This window comes from Danio aesculapii, chromosome 7, assembly GCF_903798145.1.
Source record: "Danio aesculapii chromosome 7, fDanAes4.1, whole genome shotgun sequence".
Classification (NCBI taxonomy): Eukaryota; Metazoa; Chordata; class Actinopteri; order Cypriniformes; family Danionidae; genus Danio; species Danio aesculapii.
The window spans coordinates 12,535,039-12,556,627 of NC_079441.1; the positions used below are offsets into that span (position 1 = coordinate 12,535,039).

A 21,589-nucleotide genomic window follows, 5' to 3' on the forward strand; every position below is an offset into this window, starting at 1 on the left:
ATAATAAAAATGAGAGAATGTTTTTACCAAAACTAATATTGGATTTTTTTATGTGTGCGAGTTAAACAGTATGATTTGCACAAAAATTATGGGGTTCTTCTCTAAAGAAGTTGTTACTCTACCACGTTTAGAGCATCATTATGGGCGTTTTACAGTACGTTATAACTAACGTGGTTCAAACGAAGGACCTGCGACAGAGAAACTACGGTTTTGGAAAACACTCATCGCTACATCATTCTTTTCCGAAACGATGCATCATACCATGATAGTTCAGCTGCAGTTGTGTCATTGTTTGAGAAACACACCGCTGTTTGAGTTTCTTTCTTCTGGTGAAAACACAGGGTGATTGGTGGAAAAACAGCCATTGACATCTGTAGTATTTTTGTTCTTATATGGATGTCAATGGCTGCTTTTTTCGACTTTTTCCAGAAATGTTGTGTACAACAGAAGTGAGAAATTCATAAAAGTTTAAAAGTGCGGAAGTTTTAATTTTTGGGTGAACTATCCCTTTAAATGTTATTTCAGGCATTTGAAAGCAAAAAAAGTTATCAAAAATAAATAAAATACAAATAATATACAATATAGCCTACAAATAATTCATTCATTCATTCATTCATTTTCATTTCGGTTTAGTCCCTTAATTAATCAGGGGTCGCAAAGCGGAATGAACCACCAGCATATGTTTTTTTTACGCAGCGGATGCTCTTCCTGCTGCAACCCAGTACTGGGAAACATCCATACATACTCTTTCACACACACACTGAATTGGCCAATTTACCTTATTTAATTCACCTATGCCTCATGTCTTTAGACTGTGGGGGAAACCGGAGCACCTGGAGGAAACCCACGCCAACATGGAGAGAACATACAAACTCTGCACAGAAATGGCAACTGCCGGGGCTCAAACCAGTGACCTTCTTGCTGTGAGGCGGTCATACTACCCACTGTGCCACTGTGACACCCAACAAATAATTCTAATCTATTAACTCTTAATAATTATAATATTTAGGTAAATGTTGTGCTCTTGCTACATGTTCCATACTTAATATAGCAATTAGAATTATGCATAAGCTAAGTACATGCAAACCTAAACTAACCAAATTATAACTCAGTAGTTAAGTGAATAGTTACACTGTAACAAGGACCCCAAGTGAAAAAATACTATAGTAATTTATATTAAATACTGTAGCTGTGTGTCATGGTGGCTCAGTGCCTAGCACTGTCACCTCACAGCAAGAAGGTTGCTGGTTCAAGTCCCGGCTGGGTCAGTTGGCATTTCTGTGTGGAGTTTGCATGTTCTCCCCATAATCACGTGGGTTTCCTCCGGGTGCTCCAGTTTCCCCCACAGTCCAAAGATATGCACTACAGGTGAAAATTGGCTGTAGTGTATGAGTGTGAATATGTGTGTATGGATGTTTCCCAGAACTGGGTTACAGCTGGAAAGGCATCCGCTGTGTAAAACATATGCTGGATAAGTTGCTGAATAAATACTGTAGTGTTTTTAACCATAACATATTAAAAAAGTACTTGAATTAAGCTGTTGTGGTAATTAATTAGCGGATTATTGTATTATTGTAAAACAACTAGAAAAATAAACCCATGACACTATAATGTAGTTATGATAAACACTGTAAAACCCAACAGTCAACTTTATCAAATGAAATGAGTGTAGTTAACTCAAAATATACTAAAAGTTAATTCTACTCGTTTGAAAAGAGTTTTGAACTCAGTGTTGAAGGTAATGAGTTAATTAAATACCTCATTACTTCAACTTAAATGGAGTAAGTTCACAGTACTCATATAGATTAGTATTTTAACAGTATCCTCAGTATCCTCATTATCCGTTTTCTCAGACGGTTTCAGTTTCCATAACTTATTGGTTTTTACAGTACTCAGTTGGTTTGAGTTATCTTTATTTATTGGGTTTTACTGTGCTCAAATTTCTTTGTTTACTCAAATGGTTTAAGTTCACAGCACTCATTAGGATTAGTTTTTGAACTTAAATAGTTTGTTGCAATCAGTTTCCTCAAATGGCTTGAGTTACCTTAACTTTTTGGGTTTTACAGTGTATTATAGTACAATTTACCACGATATGCTGTAGTAAAAACTAAAGTATACAGTATTTATTAAAGTTTAGCAGTTACATGCTAAAGCATCCATTAACAAGAATTGTAAATACTATAATATACACATATCTTATTATACATTCTAATTAGTATTTACTGTAATATACTACATGCTTCTGTGCATACTGTGCAAAATAAATATATACACACTACCGGTCAAAATTATAAATTAAAATTACTACTACTATTATTAATATTATCATCCTTAATGTAATAGTAATAAAAGTATTGACCTGAGTATTAATTTCATTTGAAACTACATACAATAAGAAAGCAGTTATTTAAAAAAATGCTTTTAATTTTTTATTTTTATTTTTTACATTTAATAAGTGCCGCCTTGATGAATAGAATAGTTTTAAAAAAAAACATGAAAAAACTAATCCCTAACTTTTGGCAGGAAGTGTATGTCTGTATATAATAACCTATATTTTTGATTGTAACTTTACCTTAATTTGAATAATGCAATGATGTGCAGCTTTTGTAAAGCTGCTTTGAAACAATAATTAAAAAACTATAAAAAAGCAATAACAACAATAAAAACAATTAAAAAACTCTACACATATCAACTTAAATTGAATTGAATAATTTTTTTTACACGCGGCGCCTTAAAATAAAGTAAAATAAAACTACAGAAATAACAAACCTAACGCGACCTTAATAAACTAAGCTTTATAATAGTAGCCTATCCTCTCTCTTTTTTTGCGCAACGGTCTTACATAAAAGCCTTTGTTGGTCGGGAATCCGCTTCCTCCTCCTCCTCTTGCAGGTGTCAGTCTTAATTCTGTCCAGTAGGTGGGACTTTATACTCGTCATCCGGAGCACCAGCGCTTTCAGCAGTACTTTCCTCCAGCTTGGACACTGAGAGCATCTCTATGATGGACTGTGGAACGGAAAGTCGAGGCGAGTTCTGGCATTTGCACTTGTTCTTTTGATAAGGCAATTAGATTTTGGAGCGCGATCCCGTATCATGTTCCCAGGCGCGCGCACTCTTATGTAGCCAACGCGAAATTCGGACGTTCAGCACTTGCATCTTCATCGGCGATCTTCATCTTCACCATCTTCATCAGACGTCGAGCCAAAAGTCATGGATGTATGGTTGTGTTCGGCGGTTCCAGTGTTCACCTGGAGGCTTTTCTTTCTTTCAAGCATCTTCCAGGGTTATTGGAGCTCCATGCTCGATTGTCCACCAACATGCAGCTGCTCGCCCACTGAGATCTATTGCAATAAGTCCGACGTTGGAAATTTCTTCCCTTTACTTGCTCTGCAAGAGTCGGCGGGCAATGGCAGTAACAATAATGACATTGAAGAGCTCTTCAGGAACATCACGTCCATGTAAGTGAGCTTCTGTGCGTCCCTACTGCGCAAAAATTTAGATATATATATAAATAAATATGAATTTTGCCGACTTCCTTGCACACTCAAACTTGAGGTTTTCGTTAAACATGCGTTATCGTATCAACTTTTATTCTTGTATATTGTGTTTAATTTAAAACTGCATTTCAGATTTAATTAATAGAGATGTCAAATAGCTTATTCTTTTCCTCCTCAGAGGATTTAAACGCGTTTTAGTATCGCCAAACATTGATATCGATGATCTCAATTGCTGTTTTGCTGGTGCCGCTTTAATGTCGTGCCTCTGCATTCATTAATGATCGTAGCGTGCAAGAACCTGTTTGCTTTCGCATCGATTTTGCTCAATGCAGCCAAGTCGGTTTTTTCACATTAGGACTGAATGAATCCTCCGTTGGAAATGCTCGTTTTGATTTCACTGTGATCATGAGCTGCATTGTCCGGTTTGAAATTGATCGTTTTGTGGAATCGCATTAATATTCAGGTCATTGTTGTGACATTTCTATTATAGAGGTGGTTGCGGTGATCATTTAACACTGGTAATGAGCGGTTTGAAGTGAACAGCTGTGCACCAACAGGTTACAGGGATTTCTTTCATTCAGCACTCTGGACAGCTCCTATATTTACAGTCTAGATCTGTTAGACATATATATGTTCATATAAAACATGAGAGAGACTTCTGTCTGTCTGTTTTTCATGATCTATCTTGCTGTCTGTCTGTCTGTCTGTCTGTTTGTTCATGGCATGGTTGACTGATTTAAGTTTTTTGTGAACATAATTTATTTAGTTGTTGGCTCATAAAAATGGAGGGGATCCTTCAAAGTTGAGTTTCTTTCAGGCAAAGTGTCAGAAATTCAGTTTTAAAGCTTCGGAAAATATGTTTTTTGGTTTGTTTTCATTTGATTTTGTCTAAGATTAAACAGATTCATCAATTTATTGCTAATCCAACTATTGCAATTAAAGCAAACTATCTTTTTCTCAAAGTTAAATCACCTAAGAATTAACATTTACGGACACTGAAAAAATTATTCAAAGATGATTCCTTGGATTTACAATTTTTTTTAAAGCTAAGTGGTTGTAAACAATCGTTTGGCCTTAATTTAAACAAACAAATGAAGTTAAACATTACTAAATTTAATTTGTTGTTTACAACCACTTAACATAAAAAATAAAATTGAGGGGATCCTTCAAAGTTGAGTTTCTTTCACACTGAAAAAATTAATCAAAGATGATTCCTTGGATTTACAGTTTTTTTTAAGTGGTTGTGAACAATTTATTTTGGCTGAATTTAAACAAACAAATGAAGTTGAACATTATTAAATTTAATTTAAGTTGTTTAAATTCAACACATAAATTATTCGCAACAATTTTGCATTCATCTTTTTTTTAGTGCAGGCAAAGTGTCAGAAATTCTGTTTTAAAAGCTTCGGAAAATATGTTTCTTGGTTTGTTTTCATTTGATCCTGTTTAAGATTAAACAGATTCATCAACCTATTGCTTATCCAACTATTGCAATTAAAGCAAACGTTCTTATCTCAAATAGTTCACCCAAGAATTAACATTTGCGCTCACTGAAAAAATTATTTAAAGATGATTTCTTGGATTTTCAATTTTTTTTACATTAAGTGGGTTGTAAAACAGTTAATTTGGCTGAATTTAAACAAACAAATTAAGTTGAACATTACTAAATTTAATTTGTTTAAATTAAAAAAGACATATAAATTGTTTGCAACAATATTGCATTCATCTTTTTTTAGTGCAGGCAAAGTGTCAGAAATTCTGTTTTAAAGCTTCGGAAAATATGTTTTTTTTTTTTTTTTTCATTTGATCTTGTCTAAGATTAGACAGATTCATCAACCTATTGCAAGTGCAACTATTGCAATTAAAGCAAACGTTCTTCTCTTAAAGTTAAATCGATAGTTCACCCAAGAATTAACACGTACGCACACTGAAAAAAATGATTCAAAGATGATTCCCTGGATTTACAATTTTTTTCACGTTAAGTGGTTGTAAACAATTTATTCGGGCTGAATTTAAACAAACAAATTAAGTTGAACATTACTAAATTAAATTTATTTGTTTAAATTCAGCCCAAAATTAATTGTTTACAACCACTTAACATGAAAAAATTGTAATTTCAGTGCAGGCTCAAGTGGTTCAATACCTTTATGAGTTTCTTTATTCTGTTGATCACAGAAGATATCTTGAAAAATGTTAGAAAGCTGTAATCATTGACTTCCATAGGAAAAATAAATATTAGGCAAATCAATCACTGTAAAAAATGCAGGATTCCACACAATTCCTTTATGTTGTCCCAACACGAATTGATTAAGTAAACTTAATTGTTTTTACAATTTTAATTGGATTGAACTTAAAGCAATCAAGTTTTCCACCCAAAACTCAAGAATTGTGTTGATCAGCTCATTTTAAATAAGTAGTTTAAAGAAGCAGCACAAATAATTTTTTGAGTGATGGTTACAGGTTTCCAACATTTTTCAAAATAACTTCTTTTGTGTTCAACAGAAAAAAACAAACTAGCAAAGAATAACAGACTTTTCAGTTTTGGGTGTACTATCCCTTTAAGTTACTAATTTATATATTTCAAAGCTGAGCATAGGAATCGGCTTTATTTCACAAATATTTTATGCGACGTTCTTGTGATGTCATTTGAAACGTATCCTATGATTTAAAAGCTCATCATTAAGTTTGCATGAGGCCGTTTTTGAGTAAAGTAGGTCAGGGCATTTGAGAATTAAGAAGAACGACAGGGTTTGTTTCGCCCCTTAATGTGAAAAAAAATGACACTAGAATGGACTCACCTTGATATCCATTGAGTGTTGGTTTCATGGAAATGCATGCTCAGATTTAGTCTCTGCTGCAATGGGATTTTGTTGGGGGAACTGACTGTAGATCAGTGTAAGCGGGCTATCCGGCGCCATCTGCGGGGGCCCCACTTTTACTGAGGAATATAAATGAAGCACCTTCTGAGGCAACAATCAAAAGACGCATTGATAACCTGTGGGAGCAAAGGAGCTTCAAAAAGGAAGTGCTTGAGATCTGGAAACGAAGCTCGGGTTGAGCTGTTGCCGCTTTTGAAGTTTGTTTCTAAGGTGATTGTATTTTAATTAGCTGATGATGAATCATGGAAACAAATGATAGTTGTGTTAGATATACTGGAGTGCAGATAGAGAACGCAGAAACCGCATGGTGGATTTCTGCAGTGTTTCACGACAGTTTATTGACACGGGGGGAAAATGGTGTTGATTTAAGTTTAAGAAATTGGTAGTAAAATTTGCAAATAATGAATTACACTGAATTCTTTGTGGATTTTAAGAGTCATTTATTGTGAATTTGTTTTCAAAATGTATTAAAAAATCTTTGTTTCATATAATATATATGATTTTTAAAACCATATACACAGTTCAGCATCTATGAGCACATCCCATTTTGAGAATGAATATTTTTATCCATTTCTCAGTGAATATTGGTAATATATTTTGGTGCATTTGACACCAAACAGTTTTTTTAAACAGATAAATATATTAAAATAAATTTGACTGAGGTTGGAGAGGTTGTGTCGCGAGACGTTGCTATAGAGATGCGTCTCCCACTTTCGGAAGGAAGACTTGTGAGTTTATTCTGTGGTCACGCTATGGCCATCTGCAGTTCCGAGAAGGACGATCATACTGTCTGTGCAGTGAGTTTATCGGACCAGATCACCAGCGGTGTCAAGTTCACTCTGTTTTCCTTCCAAGACATGAACAATAATATTTTGATAATGCGATGCATGCTGTACATCGAACTGACATTGCAACATATACGGTTGAAGTCAGAATTATTAGCCCCCCTATGAATTTTTTTCTTTTTTAAATATTTCCCAAATGATGTTTAAGAGAGCAAGGAATCTTTCACAGTATGTCTGATAATATTCTTTCTTCTGGAGAAAGTCTTTTTTTTTTTTTTTAAGTTTTATTTGGGCTAGAATAAAAGCAGTTTTTAATTTATTTAAAACCATTTTAAGGTCAAAATTATTAGCCTCTTTAAGCTATATTTTTTTGATAGTCAACAGAACAAACCATCGTTATACGATAACTTGTCTAATTACCCTAACCTGCCTAGTTAACCTAATTAACTTAAGTGTCTTGAAAAATATCTAGTAAAATATTATTTACTATCATCATGGAAAAGATAAAATAAATCAGTTATTAGAAATGAGTTATTAAAGCTATTATGTTTAAAATGTGTTGAAAAAATCTTCTCTTCATTAAACAGAAATTTGAGAAAAAAATAAACAGGTGCACTAATAATTCAGGGGGGCTAATAATTCTGAATTCAACTGTACTTGAATTCCAGCTCTGACCTAAAAAAAAGTGTCAAAATTATCCCAATTTGAAACTTAATAATGGTAACTAATAATTATTATACTAATTGTAAGTGTTGTAGTTTTCTACCCTATCACAGCAGAGCATTAAATTCTACTAGCCAATTAGTCGACTAGTCAGTGCAACCCCTACTACCCTAATATATATATATATATATATATATACAGTATATGTGTGTGTGTGTGTGTGTGTGTGTGTGTGTGTGTGTTTATACACAATACAGTAAATGTTTTTTACAATATTTAAAAAAAATGCTTAAGTAATTTATTAAAACACACTTCAGAAATAACAGTAAAAGAGCTAAAATACACATTTTTATCATCGGGATGCTTTTTGCTTGCGTTTTCCCGGCGACATTTAACACCTCGTGACTAAATAAAGGGCGCCAATGTGATCGTGCACACCAACGCGCAAAACGGCAGGCGCAAAAGCGTCATATTTTAAGAAACGCCTCATTGTCGTTTTTTTTTGTTTTGATGCACCACGTTAAAACCTTCTCCACCAATCAGATTGGCAGTTTTGTTCACGTGTTGAAGGTGTTGAAGGTACAGTAAACAGCACTAGGAGGCGCTCAAGCACAAAACTGTCAATGCGAGCGCACATTGAAGAAGATGCCCAAAGGTGATATGAACGTGGAGCTGCTAATTACACTGGTGAACAATAATTATTTCCTCATCGCTTGGAGCTGCTACTTGAACTATCCATGCTTGTTCAAATCGCCAGTAACTTTAACAAAAAGCCAAGCGTGTCAACTTTCTGTCTTGTTCTTCTGTGTTACAAATGGGTGTCAGAAGCTTAAAGTTGTGTAGCGCCATTTAATATGAAGGAGTGATTTTGTATACTCTTCTGCTCGACGCCAAAATCGCTTGGGTTTGAATCTGGAAAAACGTCTTGAAAAATGCTGATAATAAATAAAAAGCTTCCTGGTGTGAACGAGCCTTTACAGTGATAAAAACTTGCATAAGAATCACATTTGTGAATAATCATGATTATTAAAAAAACCCCCTCAAAACTAAAAATCCGGACACATTATAGTAATGAGAATTTTTAGAGAAATGTGCCTAATTCCCATGAACATACACCAATCCGAATGGTCGTAAAACATGCTTCATTTTGCTTAATCTAAAATAAAACTCATACTCCTTTTCCTTTTAACATTACAGTAAAATATTACATCCTGTACAAATGATACAAGCCTGTGCACATTTTTACTTGCTCACTAAAATGATCAGGGATCTTTATTTAAAAAAAAAAAAGCGATAATACAGACACATTGGCATGAAATAGTCCATCTATTCATATCAAACGAATGAAAGAGGATGAATAAAATCCACTGCCATAATTTGTCCTGATTATTGCACCTGATTATAACATTTGAGCTCATTTCTGCTTTCCTAGCCTGGTCCTCACTCAGTAGTTTAGAAAAAAACGTGTTGAATCCCTCGTTGCTCTATAGAAACACTGAGGGTTTGGTTTTTGAATAGAGCTTATAGTTCTATTTAAAATCATCCCTTTTTACTATATAATCAGCAAATGTATCCCACAATGTAATGTAATAAAGGGCTGACTTACCATGGTGCTGTACTTTAATTGGAAATGTGCCCATGTCAAGTCCTGTCGGTGTGCTAATGGTAAGGTTTCTAGGTCAAAACCAGCACTATAGAGAGTCTTCTGGTAGATAAAGTTCATCCGTAGGAGCTGCAGAGTGTAATGCGCCATAATGCGTTATTATGTTATGATATGGATATATAGAAAGTCGATTCAGATCTTAAGCTCAGTTTAAATTTATGTAAGCCTCAGATTCTTGAAGCAAATACAGTAATTTTACCTGTTTTACAGCAAGTTCTGAAAATAGCAATATACTTTCAATTGAATTAAACTGAATGAATCAAGTTTAATTAAGGTTGTAATTTTTGTTCTCAGGTTTTTAAAGGTTAATGTGTGGAGGTGAGTCAAAATAATGCGTAGCACTGAAAACAATGATTCATTGGATTTACTAATTCTTTTTTAAGGTAACTGGTTGTAAACAATTTATGGGCTGAATAAAAACAAACAAACAAAAAAACTGAAAATTTAAATTTAGTAATGTTCAATTTAATTTGTTTGTTGAAATTCAGCCCAAACACACTACCTGACTAAAGTCTTGTCGGTGATCCCAGTTGTAAGAGCAAATAATAACCCAGCAAATAATAACTTGACTTCTAGTTGATCATTTGGAAAAGTGGCAGAAGGTGGATTTTTACCATGAATCATCTGTTGAACTGCATCCCAATCATCACAAATACTGCAGAAGACCTATTGGAACCCGCATAGACCCAAGATCCTCACATAAATCTGTCAAGTTTGGTGAAGAAAAAATCATGGTTTGGAGTTACATTCATTATGGGGGCATGCAGGAGATCTGCAGAGTGGATGGCAACATAAAGAGTCTGAGGTATCAAGACATTTGTGCTGCCTATAACATTACAAACCACAGGAGAGGGGAAATTCTTTAGCAGGATAGCACTCCTTACTTCTCGTACTTTGAACTGAATTCATCTAGTTTACCTGGTTTATCTAGAACCGAATAAATCTCGTAGTTTAGGTGCATTTTTTCTATCGAATGAAAGTTTATCCTACTCAGTTATGCGCGTTTTTTATGTGTATTTTTAAAAGTTATGTGCATCATGACGTTTCCATCAATCGTTTTTATGCGCATCTCCAAAATGAGCAAAATAGGTGGGTGGAAATGTAAGGCTAAAGCGAGAAATACTGCTTCGGCTTTAAAAAAGGGGAGGAGACCAACAGAAACTCTGAGTTTAGAGAATAAAACCTGCTCCTGACCAGGTTAGGTTCACAGAGTAAGTTACCACAGTGACTTACTCTGAAGTCTAAAGTAACCTCTCATTCAGAAACAGGCTTGACTTACTCAGCTTTCTCGAGTTTAACAAACCTGCCATTTTGAAATGGAAAACCCAGAGTTTCTCTCATTTCAGTGTTAAAATACTCTAAAATACTTAAGTTTTGACTTAACCTCCTTTCTGAAACAGGTCCCATCATGTACTATCAACCATCAATAAAAGCCTGACCCCTTCTGTGTTTACAAATACAAGCGCAGCCTTTTAGATGTCATTTCTGGTTAATGATGTCAGAATTTACTGGTATTAGTGAATATATGTGTAAACGGTCTTTTCCTGAAAAATTCCGGAAGGTTCTCGCCTGTGTGAACTTTATCTATCGGTAAAGTCGTTCCGGTAATTTTCCGGATATTTACTGGTATCACTATGTAGAAGGGGCTATTGCCACACACTGTAAAATATATCCAACTAACAAATTGTTAACTCAGTTTAAAATTGTTAGAAAAGAAATTTTTAGTTTATTAAGCTTCAGTGGTTGAAGTTGAGCTAAATTATTCTGTAAATTATACTTGACTTAAACCAGCCTTTTCAGTCAACTTAAAAAGATGATTTGGCACAACTTCAACCACTGAAGCTTAATAAACTCAACATTTCTTTGCAGCCGGTTGCTTCAAAATGTTAAGTTAAATCAACTTTTTATTTTTTACAGTGCAGTGGAATGAACCGCCAACATTTCTGGCATATGTTTTGCACAGCGGATGCCTTCCAACTGCAACCCAGCACTGGGAAACACCCATTCACACACACACATACACTATGGCCAATTTAGCTTACCCAATTCACCTATAGTGCATGTCTTTGGACTGTGGGGGAAACCGGAGCACCCGGAGAAAACCCACGTGAACACGGGGAGAGCATGCAAACTCCACACAGAGATGCCTACTAGCAATGCGGGACTCAAACCAAGCAACTTTCTTGCTGTGAGGCAACAGTGCTAACCATTGAGCCACTGTGCCGCCAAATTGTCAGTTCTTCTAATGGAAATCTAAACTCTACAGTTTTTAAGACTAATTTCTATCAAAGTTTTCAGTTTACTAAGTGCAAGATAAGTTCAAATCCCAAATTAAATCAGAGTTAAATGTCTCATTAAAAAGATCACATCATGAAATAATCATCTGGTAGCTGTAGGAAGTTAAAGCGGAGGCACAGATCTCACTTTTTTTTTTTTTACCCATAGTGTCTGTTCCTCAAGGCGGTAAAAAACAAAGCTACATATAGTTGAATGGCAGCAGCAGTGGTGTGAAAACAGCGCGACGCCACAACGCCACTCTTTTCAACACCGCCGTGCAGATTTCGTCTGCCACCACAAGAATCCACATTATTCCACCATGAAATATTGAACACTTTCAATCCGTGAACAAAATTCCTTTGATCCTCCTTTTTTTTTCTAGGTCACATAAAAATCCTACATGCCACAAATTCCTTACCAACACGACTATTTTTAGATCCAAATTTAATTACGATTTCCTCTCTTTGGAAGCCTATATTTGTGCATATAATGCTTGTAACGATTGTGTTTTAAGACAAAACACTCCACAAAACATAATAATCTACCTGCTGCATAGCACACTTGAATAGACCCCAGCTGCAGAAATGTAAAGGTTCACATAATATCATGAAATGAAATCTGTCAGACATCCCCCTCTTATTTTTTTCCCCAGGAATATGAGTAGATATGGAGATGGAAATTGAAATATGGCAGAAAGATTGTAAATGGAAAATGTCCTGTCCTATTAAAAGTGTGTACGGTTCTTGTCATGTGTGAGATTCTCCAAGGGCTAAGGGAATATGTGAAAAATAGATGTATGGAGGTGTCGGAGAGTCTGATTTGACATATATTACATGAAAAGACTGTCACTGCCGCTGTCATCATCGTATTCGGCTTTATATAAAATGTCTCTGTTATTGTAATCTATCTCAGACATTGTGATTACTTAGTTCAGCCGTGTGACTTCATGCATACTGACTCTGGCTCAGAACTGTTCAGTGGCAACTTGGCAATGACATCCTCGCTATGATTAAATTTGGTGAGTAAATAATTTGAAATATTGTAAATAGTTAAAATAAAACAAAGCAGCAGTTCATACAGGTAGCACAAATTGCACAGGAGACTCATATTTGATGTAGTACTCTGTTGCATAATCATATAAGAATAATATCTATCTATCTATCTATCTACTCATCCATGTGCATTCATCCATTTGTCTGTATGTGTATCCATGTGTCTACCTATCTATATATCTGTCTATCCATTTTTCCATCCATCCATCCATCCATCCATCCATCCGGTATTCCATCTATCTATCTGTCTATCTATCTGCTCATCTATCTGTCCCTCCTTCCATCCATCCATCCATCCATCCATCTGTACAGTATATCCATCCATTCATTTATCAGTCCACCTGTATGTATATTAATCTGTCTATCTATCCATCCATCCATCCATCTGGTATTCCATATATCTATCGGTCTTTCTGCTCATCAATCCGTCCATCCATCCGTCCGTCCGTCCGTTCATCCATCATCCATCCATCTGGTATTCCATCTATCTACAGTATCTGTCTATCCATCTGTCTACCCATCCATCCATCTGTATGAATGCATATTCATTCATCCATCTATCCATTCATTCTTATGTATGTATATGTAACCCCGCCAGTCCTACACCACCCAACCTGCTCCGAGCTTTGTATCGAACTGGCGATCTTCAGCATGGGAGTCGGTTGCTCTACCAAGGAGGCTAAAGACCATGGCCTCTAGCGTCTGTCGCTAGAGCACCTATAGAGGCCAGAGGAGTGAGGTTTACCTGCACAGCACTTACTAGCTGGCCTCCGTTACATATAGCCATTAGTCTATCCATCTGTCTATCCATGTATTCACCTGTCCGTCCATCCATCCATCCATCTCTATGTATATCCATCTGTCTATCCATGCATCAATCCATCTGTCCATCCATCTATCCCATATTCCATCTATCTAGCTGTCTATTTGCTCATCCATCCATCCATCCCTCCATCCGTCCATCCGTCCATCCATCCATCCATCCATCCATCCATCCATCCATCCATCCATCCACCCATCCACCCATCCATCCATCCATCATTTCATCTATCTATCTATCTATCTATCTATCTATCTATCTATCTATCTATCTATCTATCTATCTATCTATCTATCTATCTATCTATCTATCTATCTATCTATCTATCTGCTCATCCATCCGTTCATCCTTCCATCCATCCATCCGTCCATCCATCCATCCATCCATCCATCCATCCATCCATCCATCCATCTATCCATCCATCCATCCGGTATTCCATCCATCCATCCATCAATCCGGTATTGCATCTGTCTATCTGCTCATCCATCTGTCCATGCTTCCATCCATCCATCCATTCATCCATCCATCCATCCATCCATCCATCCATCCATCCATCCATCCATCCATCCATCCATCCATCCATCCATCCATCCATCTTTCTGACCATCTATCCATTCATCCATCCATCCATCATTTCATCTATCTATCTGTCTATCTACCTGCTCATCCATCTGTCCCTCCTTCCATCCATCCATTTATCTGTCCATCTATCTGTACATCCATCCATCCATCCATCCACCCGTATGTATATCCATCTCTCCATCCATGTATATCCATCCATCCATCCATCCATCTGTCCATCTATCTGTCTATCCATCCATCCATCCATTCATCCCTCCGGTATTCCATCTATCTATCTGTCTATCTATCTGCTCATCCATCCGTCCATCCACCCTTCCATCCATCCATCCATCCATCCATCCATCCATCCATCCATCCATCCATCCATCCATCAGTATGTATATTCATCTGTTTATCCATCTGTCTATCTGTCCATCTATCCATACATCCATCTGTACATCCATCCATCCATCCATCCATCCATCCATCTAACCATCCATCCAGTAGTCCATCTATCTACAGTATCTGTCAGTCTATCAATCTGTCCATCCATCCATCTACCCATCCACCCATCTGTTTGTCTTTCCGTCTGTCCAACATACACAATGTACAAAAAAATATTTATACTTTCTTAAACAAAAGTTTTTTTTTTTAAATAAATTGGAGCAGAAATGACATCGACAGAAGAGGCCTGCCCCTAAAAGTTAAAAATACAGCATCTTAGGAGGCATTATAATGATCAGTCTACATGATGGAGCAACTGTTGTGTCACTAGCCTGCCTGCGGAGTCTGAAAATGCTATCTATGTAGGCAGCACACGAGATTTACACAGCCATTTTCAGGCTCTTTATGGAATCTGACAGTTTGGCCTGTATTTTAACGGTGGATTTTAAAGTGTTTTATCTTTTATTTTGATTTGCAACCAATTATAGTACTTCCCTGGTCGGCTGTATGGTTAGTTAAGCTCGGCACAATGTTTTGATTGTTATTTCACACTCGACAGTAGGGTCATTACACATGTTAAAAGCACCCATTTTTGTAGGAAAACCTTTGAAATTAGTCATTTAGCTGTTGATTACAGTCACTTTGCATGTGTTTTCACTCGATCAAACTCAAAGGTATCAGGTACAATGAAAAAAGGGGATCAAAACGGCTTTTTATGTGTCCCACAGGGACCACAATGCCAATGCAACACTTCCGAACTACTATTTCACAGTTGGCCTGCGTGATTTCTCACAGTGAACATCCAATCCTACTTTTTTTTTATTCAGAACGTGCTTAGTTAACACTTGTAAGTGCGCGGAACTTGAGGAAGTCAGTGTACACTTGTTCACGCACACAAAACACTCTACAACTGCTGTCCCAGCCGGTGGGTTTGCAAATTACCATCAACAGCATGTATGTACCAGGACCCCAGATGGGACGTGCTTTAAACACACTTCATTTTCACAGTCGAAAGTTTCCCAGATTTGCATGCTGTATGGCACTTTGGGCTTCTCGCCAGTACAAAAGAGAACAGTGATCCAGTATTTTATTTAAAAGCTTCTCGTACGACAATGGGCTGCTAGAAAACTCATCAGGGGATTTTCGCCGTGTATTGCTCAACTCAAGACAAGACACATTGAGTGCACAAAAGAAAGCTCTACATGATATACTACTAGAAGGCTTGTTGATAGACATACCTGAGCCGAGTGCCCTGCTGCTGGTGTTTTGCAGTGTAGAATGGATGGCAGAGACTTTGACAGCATGATGTGTTTATGTTTTATGTTTGGCATGCAAAATGATGTAATGCAAAATTACTGTTTATTATTATAGATTGGCCTGCATTGTTTCACCGTGCTGCCACTTCACTACAATAAATGCTAGTTTCTATTTTGGATCCGCCAACAAACAAATGGAGCCAAAGCTGATTTCAAATGAATAGCTTAAAATCATTTGTTTTAAACAAAAAGTGACTGGTTGAAATTATTTATTCTGTTGAGTGGCCATTTTGAATTAGTAGTGTCTGGCATGGAGGAGTACACCTCTTAAAGATAGTTCTTTTAAGTTACGATTAGGCAGAACTAATTAGGAATGTTATCGATTACTCAATCATTGATTAATTGTCCATAAGCCTTTAATCGATAGAACTTATCAATGACTGATTAAGCATTTAAAAGTTAAGTCATGCTTTGCACTGTAAGACAGACGTCCACGACTTTATACATTACATAATCAAGTGTGCGCAGTTTAAGTGAACTTGTGGAGTTACTCTCTTGACATTGCATATTGGGCGACGCATAAAACCCTGTTATGCGTGGATCTTGGTTATATCTGCAGGTGCTGCCATTAATCCGCGGGTCAGGTAATCACAAAATAGGTTGCATGATTTTTAAGCATGGGTGGGTCGTGCGTGGATGAGATCAATCATTGGTTTTGCAACTTGTTAACTACTTTTTCTAAAATATTATGGCGTTTTAAGCAATCTTGACATCTCAGTGAACATCTCCCTTCTCGCAACGAGTTTCTGAGTTCTCTCATCTTCAACTCAATCTGGGAACATGTTCAGTGCTGCCAATTTTTTGCCTGTCCTGCCTCATTGTGGTCAAATTACTTGATTTAATGGAGGATTGTCATGGATTAATGTATGTCATTAACAAAAAAAACTGTTTAATACTGAAACTGTGAATATTTCACTTTCATTTTATTTCTATAAAAATTTGATTGGGTTTGTATCTTGGTGCTAAAGCATATAGCAGGACCTTGCTTTGAAGCACTGATTTACTGATTTATTGTATTATTCATTCATTTTCCTTCGGCTTAGTCCCTGATTTATCAGGGGTCGCCACAGCGGAATGAGCCATATGTTTTACTCAGCGGATGCCCTTCTACCCACAACCCAGTACTGGGAAACACCCATATACACTCATTCTCACACACACACTCATACACTATGGCCAATTTAGTTTGTTCAGTTCACCTATACCGCATGTCTTTCGACTGTAAGGGAAACCCACGCGAACACAGGTCCAGAGACAAAAAACGCACACAGCGACCTCGAGTGGATTCGCCAAAACAAAAACTGCAAAAAAAACCCCACCTCCTGAGATATATTTGATACTCTCCATAAATGTATATAGGGGTACGTTTTCAGAATGAGCCTGGGTTATCATACATGCACTATTTTATTAATGCTGTAATACTTATTTAGTGACTGCTTTAAAAAGTTTGATCTATAACCTATATATTATGCTTGTAATCTGGACTAGGCCTGATGAATGCTTGATTCTAATTGGCCAACAAACTTTCTAATCAGTGTTTTTAATTTCAGATAATGCAGTTAAAGTAGTTCCAGACAGATTTGGGCCGTATTACAGTTACATATCACCACACTGAATAAGTCATTTCAAAGGCTTTGGATGAGATGTGCAAGAGAAAAATACTACACACGGAAGCTGCTTGAGGACAAAAACCTGATAAATGTACTGAAATACAACATCTGAACAGAGGCTTTAGATGTGGGAATCATAGTATAAGTGGAATAATAGATTCCAGTCTGCTGCATTCTTGGAAATAAAGCATCACCACCTTCAAATAATTCAACAGCCTGTCATCAGTTATTAATTACAGACTACATTTACCATGTTTTTGAGTGCTTGCGATATTGCTTGAGATACATTATCTCTTCTAGCAGGGAGTCCTGTTCAAGAAAGGCAGCAGAGGACAAAGTTACTAAGAAATACATGCAGTATCATCACACAATGAACAAACACACATCCAGTGGTGTAAAGTAACAAATTACAAACACTCAAATAACTAATTGAGTAGTTTTTTTTAGGAATTGTAATTTATTAAGTTTGCTTTACAAAAATGAGTACTTTTACTTTTCCTTGGGTACGATTTTAGAGCTGTATCAGTACTTTTACTCCACTACTTTCTTTCAACCTGCAGACACTACTTTATTATTTTTCTTGTATATGGGGATTGGCTAAAGTAGAATAATCAGCCCTGTGACATGGGCGCTTTATAAATGCAGCAAACTTGGAAGCATTAAAAGTGTCCAAGAAGATGCCTAAAATCTTTACACGTAATGACGAGAAACTGTTTAGATGCATGTCACTGATGAGATGACTGATGCCTACTGAATAATGACTGAAATTGCCAAATAGCCTTAAACAATAACTACATGATCCAAAGTACACCAGCGAGCTCAATTCTGAATGGCTGAAGAAAAACAAAATAAAGACTTTAGATTGGCCAAGTCAAAGTCCTGACCTGAATCCAATTGAGAAGCTGTGGCATAACCTAAAAAAGGCGGTTCATGTTTGAAAACCCTCCAATGTGTGAATTACAACAATTCTGCAAGGATGAGTGGGCCAAAATTTCTCCACAGGGTTGTTACAGGCTCATTGAAATTTATCGAAACACTTGATTGCAGTTGTTGCTGCTAAGGGTGGCCCAACCAGCTATTAGGTTTAGGGGGCAAACCCTTTATCATAACAGGGTTATGGAGTTTTGTACTTGTTTTCCCTTAATATTAAAAACCTACATTTAAAAACTGCATGATGTGATCACTTGTGTTATGTTTGACTAATATTTAAATGTATTTGATGATCTGAAACATTAAAGTGCGACAAACATACAAAAAAATAAGAATTTAGGGCTAATAATTTTGTTTTCAGGGTGACACGTTGGTTCAGTGGTTAGCACTGTCACCTTACAGCAAGAAGGTCGCTGGTTCAAGTCCTATCTGGGTCAGTTGGCATTTTTGTGTGGCGTTTGTATGTCCTCCCCGTGTTGGCGTGGGTTTCCTCCGGGTGCTCCGGTTTCCCCCACAGTTCAAAGACATGCGCTATAGGTGAATTGAATAAACTGAATTGGTCATAATGTATGTGTGTGAATGAGTGTGTATGGGTGTTTCCCAGTACTGGGTTGCAGCTGGAAGGGCATCCGCTGCGTAAAACATATGCTGTTGGCAGTTCATTCCGGTGTGGTGAGCCCTGATGAATAAAGGGACTAAGCTGAATGTTATGTTTACACATCATTGCATGTATACAAATCATACTTTCACAGCATAATACTCACTACTTTTGAGCACTTTTGAAATGGCTACTTTTTACTCATACTGTACTTTGAGTAATATTTACAACTTTTACTCTACTTGCACTATATTTTTGGGCAAGTAATGGTACTTTTACTTGAGTATGATTTTTCAGTACTCTTTCCACCACTGCACAAATCACAATTGGCTGAAAGCAGTACAAAAGACATCTTAGTTAGCTATTAAAATGTGAACTGTTCTACATGGACAGAATTTAAACTATATTTAAGCATAGTTTTAAATTAACATATTAATTTCTCTCTTATGAATAATAAACAAGCTAAATAAAATATGGCTAAATGTCATTTAGCTGTTAACTTTAGCTCTTTGAGTGGAGTTTGAGTTAGTGAGTGTAATCTTGTTACCTGGCGAGGGCACCACAGCAGACAGCTTCACCTGTCTGTTCAAAGAGTGTGGAAACAGGTTCTGCCTCTCTGTTTCTGTCTGTTTTCTGCTGTACTCACTGCCACTGTCTTCTGTGTCACAGTCTGTGCTTCCCAATGACTTTCTGTCCTGTCAACTTCTTCCTCACCGTTCCTTATACTGCGCATATATATATATATATATAAATATATATATATATATATATATATATAATATATAATATATACATCAGTTCTGTCTGGTTCACTAATCCGATTGGCTGATAGCAGTGCAATATTCTGCAGTATCAAGCAGAATTCAGCAGATGAATAAACTCACTACAGTTTGACAAAAATTGCAGCTGTTGGACAACATAATGTACTTTTGAGGCTTTTTCAGGTGAGAATGTAGTTGTTTAGATTGCATCTATGCACTTTATTTATAAAGATAGTGCCTATTTTAAATATTTATAATTTTTGTCATTGACCAGAGCAAAGATGGTTGATGTTGTCCATCCACAAGATGGCGACAGAGACCGCATAATAAGCCCTAAGAGGAGAAAATATTAACGTATTTTCAAACTACAGCTGATCAAAACATTATAAAATTGGTGAGTGACATTCTAAGTCAATCTCTCTCTTTTTTTATGCTGCAGTGCTGTATTTATACCATAGTAATGATTGTAGTGTATTGACTGTGAGATGGGACCCACATATGTACTTTGTATTGGCCACTCTTTGTATAACCCTGAGTTATCTGTTTGTTTCTAATGCGTCTCCTGTTTTCTTTACTGCAGACTAGTTCAGTAAAAAGAAAGAAGAAATGGGTGCATATGCTTAGCGTATGGGCGTTTTCCTTATCGCAAACACAATTATCTGGTAATCTGGTAGTGATTGCAAAATCCATCTGGTAAAATTGGGTTCTTATTGCAATATTTACTGAAGAATAACAAAATATCGCAATGCTAGATTTTTCCAATATCGCGCAGCCCTACTGGTGGGCATGAAGTGATGGTAACATCTTCTCATTCAATGTTTTACAATACATCTGTGGATGCCATCTATTGAATAAAGCTCTCTGACACCTGTAGAACTCATAAAACACTGCACAAAACACCAGCATAACCATGCTTTACTGTCGCTATCATGCATTTTTCATTGTTCTCCTCACCTTTGGGACGCCACACAGTTTGCAACCCGTCAGAGCCAAAAAAAATGTCTTTCTTTCACAATAGTCGTTCTTGCCGTTCCTGTTTTAATGCTACACATGCACATTGCTTTCATTGTCTGGCGTTTTAGTGATGCGCTTGCATTTCCTTCATTTGTCTAATTGTTTTCTTGTTTTCCTGTTGTTCTCATTGCGTGCTCAGCAAGAAATGGCTTTAGCTGCACCATAAACATGGTAAGAGGATAGACTTAGAGAGAACAGTACAATAGACTGAGTGAACAGTACTTTGTGTCTGTCTCATGACATCAGCGCTCTACTCTGATATGATATTTGCATAATATTTGACCAATTTTATCTAACAAGTGGCTTCCTTCCTACTGTAAATTACATGCATGCCACTTCTGCGCAATGTGATGCATGGTGTCAGTGAAAACACTCAGATCACACTCTCAGAATAAAGGTTGACAAGCTGTCACTGGGAAAGGTATAAAGGGTATATTAAGGCTTTATAAAGGGTCCATAATGATACCTTAAAGGTTATTGTTATTACCGAAACAGTATAATATTTACCTTTAAAGGAACACTCCACTTTTTCAATTTTATAAGTCACCATTTATTTAATCATTTAGGCAATCTTCAGGTCTGGCAGGAGCACTTTTAGCTTAGCTTAGCATAAATCATTGAATCGGATTAGACCATTAGCATCTCGCTCCAAAAATGCAAAAAAAAAAAGAGAGAGAGATAATTTTACTATTTAAAGCTTGACTCTTCTATAGTTACAT

General features: G+C 36.5%; 1 protein-coding gene across 2 annotated transcripts in view; it reads left to right on the forward strand.

Annotated features, from left to right (window-relative positions):
- Window positions 1-2,943: 2,943 nt before the first annotated feature.
- The window catches only part of ntrk3b (neurotrophic tyrosine kinase, receptor, type 3b), a 285,287-nt gene continuing 266,641 nt past the window's right edge, over window positions 2,944-21,589 (forward strand). For both annotated transcript variants that reach the window (XM_056461059.1, XM_056461060.1), the window contains exon 1: window positions 2,944-3,458. In XM_056461059.1, coding sequence (XP_056317034.1) covers window positions 3,211-3,458 — 248 coding nt within the window. In that variant the 5' untranslated portion in view covers window positions 2,944-3,210. The remainder of the gene's footprint in view (window positions 3,459-21,589) is intronic.